The sequence below is a fragment of the Mercenaria mercenaria genome, chromosome 3, assembly GCF_021730395.1.
Source record: "Mercenaria mercenaria strain notata chromosome 3, MADL_Memer_1, whole genome shotgun sequence".
NCBI lineage: Eukaryota > Metazoa > Mollusca > Bivalvia > Venerida > Veneridae > Mercenaria > Mercenaria mercenaria.
In genome coordinates this window covers 102,677,861-102,682,825 of record NC_069363.1, presented here as the reverse complement: position 1 = coordinate 102,682,825, position 4,965 = coordinate 102,677,861, and the positions used below count along the sequence as shown (strand labels likewise).

The 4,965-nt window shown below is 33.9% G+C and overlaps 1 protein-coding gene across 1 annotated transcript; it reads left to right on the top strand.

The window, feature by feature from the left end:
- The first annotated feature begins 2,189 nt into the window (after nucleotides 1-2,189).
- Nucleotides 2,190-3,580, top strand: LOC128555838 (uncharacterized). The gene is made up of 2 exons (XM_053539543.1): nucleotides 2,190-2,344; nucleotides 2,656-3,580. Exon 2 carries the CDS (start codon nucleotides 2,693-2,695, stop codon nucleotides 3,233-3,235), a length of 543 nt encoding a protein of 180 aa, XP_053395518.1. The 5' UTR covers nucleotides 2,190-2,344; nucleotides 2,656-2,692; the 3' UTR covers nucleotides 3,236-3,580.
- Nucleotides 3,581-4,965: the final 1,385 nt, after the last annotated feature.

Sequence of the window (4,965 nt, the reverse complement as noted above, 5' to 3'; positions counted from 1 at the left end):
AGTATGGAAGAGAGACACTCTATTTGAAGAAACAGCATTTATTAGTGAAAAATCTGCTAATTCTAGCTTGGTGTTTAAGTTGGATTTGTCTTAATTCCAGATATATAGCAGGCCAACTATCCAAATGTACGATCACTTGTTACAGAATTCAAATTAAAGATAAATCTTACTAAATGTATAATATTACTATATTATATTAACTTAAAAAGACGAAGTTAATTAAGGATTAAAGGAAAGTCTCCAGGCGTGGAACATACGAGGGATGTTCGAAATGAATTGCTTATTTCTATCTGGAGACTTCAAATTTCAAGTTAGCCCAAAAGGGCTCATTTCATGCCCTCGAAGTACTCCCCGTGGCTAGAAATGCAAAGTTTCAGCCGATGTATCCACTTCTTGACGGCGTCACGGTACGCTGATTTGGGCACAGTAATAAGGTACTGATGAATGGCAGATCCAAGTGCTTGTCGGGACTGGTATTTCCGCCCAGCAAGGAATGATTTCAATTTCGGAAACAAAAAGAAATCACATGGGGCCAGGTCTGGGGAATACGGGGGGGGTGGGGAGGCAAAACAGTTACTTTTTCTTTCTTCAAAAACGCCGTAACTATTGCGGAGGTATAAGCGGGGGCATTGTCATGTAGAAGACGGACATGTTTAAAACCAGTGGCAGGGCGTCGTTTCTGATAATACTTTTTCAGTTTCTTCAGTACTACGTCTTTGTAGTACTTTCCGGTGATGCTTTTGCCCTTTTTCACCGGCACTTTTATTGCGACTCCTTCACCAGAGAAGAAGATTGCATACAAAACTTTCTTTGCACTCAAAGAACGTTTGGCAATTATTGGGCGTTTGCTGTGTTTAGTGGGCCAGATCTTATTACTAACCTTTCTGACGGGCTCAAAATAATGGACCCAGGTTTCATCACCTGTGACGACATTGGCAAACTGCTTTTTGTCATATTTTGGAAACATTTGAAGCAGCTTTATGGCCACTTTAACCCGTTGCCTCTTTTGCTCATCAGTCAACAGATGTGGCACCCATCTAGCAGAAATCTTTCTGACTTTCAAATGCTTCTTCAAAATAAGGTGAACCGTTGATAGTGATATGCCTACCTTTCGTGCAATATCACGAACTGTAAATCTGGCATCTCCTTCAATGATTTCCTTTATTTTGGAAACGATTTCTTTACGAGATGCAGATTTTGGCCTACCTGATTTCGGTGCATTTTTGATGGACTCTACACCAGACTCAAATTTCTTTTACCACCGCCGAACTGTGTCATAAGACACACAAGAAGGTCCATAAGCAGTAGAAAGTTCAGTCATCAGCTGCTTCAAAGAACAACCAAGTTTTGAGAGAGCTTTGATGTAAGCCCGTATTTCATCTTTCTTGTCGACGCTTCTACCAACCATTTTTAATACAGTGGTCAGTGATTGCGTGTATTCAAATGGCAAATTTTATGTTTTACACTTAGTCTAACATGTACATTTATAAACCGTTGTTTAGGTATTGAATAACCCTATACAGGTAGGTACTGGTTTTTATCGTGCCCCACGTGGATATCGAGCTAGAGGACAATAAGCAATTCATATCGAACACTCCTCGTATCATTTTAGTGGTATCGAATCCAAACCCTCATTCTTGGTCCTTATCATAATGCAATAACACCCGTAATGGCAAGGAATGCACGCAGTTGCTCGTGTTAATACAGTTTAACAAAAGATCACAATTTGGAAATAATAAAAGTGGTGTTTTGTTAACATATGGTCTCTCAGGCCATGCAAATTTTCACAATAAATGACTACAGGGGAGGCGAAAATAGTGGCCTTTATGAACAGTGTCATTATTCAGAGGTGTTTTTTAGCATAGGGTTTATTGTAAAGAGAAAAACATTCTAACAAATCATACACGCATGCAAGAAGAAGCCTGTTAAATTGATTTGGACAAAAATATTAAAATCATATTAACTGAATGAATAATCATATGGTTTACCTAAATTGATAAATATAGCTCAAGATACGCTTATTTCTGAGCTCGAATAGATCGCTTTAACGGTTATCATTACGTAAACAGAAAAAAAAACATTGCATTTACATATTAATTCTTAAATAAGTAACGCGTTCTTTTTATAAATTTATATTTAGAAACAAGTACTTTCCAAATCCAAGGGTAATAAAAACAGTTTATAGGGTAAGAATTTCAAAAGCGTTGCAGTTATTGAAACGATCAACAACTCAGCAAGGTTATTGCTGATACTTTTAGTGATGAACTTTAAATTTTACGGACAAATACATCAATTTCTATTTTTTCGGGAAGTGCGATTCATGATATTCTGAGACTTTGAACAGGTAAATATAATTTAAGAATTGAATGAGAGAAACTCTGATTTAAGAACATTGAACATTTTTTTGCTTAAAATATAGTGTATTTAAAGAAGTTATGGTTTTCTTAATTATATTGTGTGTTACTTGATTTATTAAATAAACATATCGGTGTTATACGTCTTGAACATGCAGACGCGGAACATTTATTTTAAATAGATATTGTTTATTGATGTATCTTCTGTTTAATATGTATTTCATGCTTTTTTTTCTTTATATTACTTTTAATACATTTAGACAAAATGATTTTAACAAATATATGTTTTATTTCTCCTCAGGTAACATTGTGGCACCAATAATCAGAAGTTAGAGCAAATGGCGGGCAGAACCAAACTCTACCGACTTCTTAGAGATGATGAAAATCCGATGGAGGATGGAATTATAGCCAAACGTCCTCTTGCAGACGAGACTCCGCTGAAACATATTCGAAATGGATCTCAGAGAAATTCTCAGTGGATCTCGACATCAAGATATCTATCTGATGTTGACAATTTCATAAAACTTAAAAGGAGAAAGGAAGGAATGTTCACAAGGTGTAGGTTTGTTGAGATAGATGAACAAAAGTTAAAGATTTACGCTGAAACATGCAGAAACGAAATGCAGCAAATTATAAACAATATGACGAAAATGGGTTATATACCACAGAATATTGATGCATTGCTGCATAAGTTTACTGAACAAACAACAGGTGAAATTCTAGACTTTACAGATCAAAGTGTAATGGACACACATATCCCCATTAATCCTTTCAGACGACATGAAAATGAAAGGGCTCGAGGTTACGCAAGGAAATACAGTGAGGTTCTCGTTGAGCGCTTTATTCCGGCGGACTGTTGTACTTACATCTACAACAGATAATTGAGACTTTAAAATGAGAGGACCAACTACATAAGATAAAGACAATCATTTTTGCTAATTTGCATAAATATGTAGACATATAATGGAAGTTACTGTTCAGCTTAAGGCTGACCACCACGAAGTGAGACTATTTTGGACTACTACTTATTTGTTACTGAATGTTAATGTATGCATGTTTTCTTTATATCCTTTTTATTGATTTCCATTAATGGTTTTACTGGCATCTTTCTGTTTCAAAAACTTGCAAAGAATTTCATTCTCAGTCATATCATAATCATGTACAAGTTGTCATTATTCATTTAGTGAAAAAAATATGTGCAATAAATACAATATTGTTATGTTTTACTGATTGTATTTATTCATTTTATCCCATCCTGTATGCTAACACAAAATATATGCTGAAATATAAAAAGAAAAGAAATATACAGAGATCTATTTAGCGTATAGTGTTACTTAGTATTGCCGAATGATATTTCCTAAATAGGTTTAGTAATTATTCCAAGCAAATTACGGAAATATTTGCAAATAAAGCGTTTCTTATTAACGTAAGTTAGGAAGTATTTAGCGCCAACAACAATCTCTAGATGTCGTGGGACGACTGTAAAAGTGTCTTTCCATACTTGGACTCAGTGTTGTTATTGCTAGGTGATGTTTAGAATTTCATTACCTCTGAGAACAGACCTTATCAAACGGAGTCTGCCTTTTTTTTGCTAGGTTGCGCTCTATGCTTCCAAAAGATCTTACAGATTTTCTTCTTTATTTAGGAGCAATATCCCAGAACTTGTTTAAGGATGTATGAGCAAATTTTTTCTGACGTTAAGAATTTTTTCATACTCTGTGAGCTTGACGAATATTAGTTTCTAAGACAAACAAGAGAAGAAAAAACACAGATCACCGAACTCGTTTTATTCTTTATTTTCATCACCCAGTGTTTAAGCATTTCTGAAATTTTGTAAAATTGAAAAAATGGTAGTACTTTATAAAACATATAATATCCCATTTGATGTTTTAGGGATTTCATGTCTGACAGGTTAATATGAATACAAGGTGATGTCAGTATTATATAAGCATAAATGTTACTAACAAATCTCTTTCATTTTTACATGTTGACATAATTACCCCACCCATTTTATTTTCAATGAAAAAATGTATTTAGATTTACCAAAACATTCTGACGGTAAGATTTTCAAAATATTTTGCAGCTTTAATGAGACTCAAAAATGCTTCAAAATGGAAAGAAAAAAGATTGGGATCACCGTGCATCTAAGAGATTTATTAAGAAAAAACTGTTAAAAACTGGTGAATTTTGATATTTTTTGTACTTTTTGTTTTAATCTATATTTTCTAGATAAAATAAAGTGCTATCTTGAAAACTTTTATTTCAATTATAGCTTATCGTTATATGTTTCAGTCAGGAAAATATCAAAACCAAACCTGATCTGCTTTCATAGATATTAGAAATTACCTACCCCTACCCCATTGTAAATCTTATGTCAATTTTAGGCAAATGCCAGCCAAAAATAAGGGTTTATTTTCGTATAAAAACATTAGTGTAACGATGTACATGATGACCTTTACTGTTAGGTTTTAAGCGCAATCAGACGTTAGTTAAATAAAGCATGGAAAAATTGAGATCGTTCAAAACATTTTTTCAAAAGTTTACGCTAAAATATTTTTTAAAAAGTAAAGTGATGGTCAAACAATTTTCTGGCGATTAAGATAGAAATTCA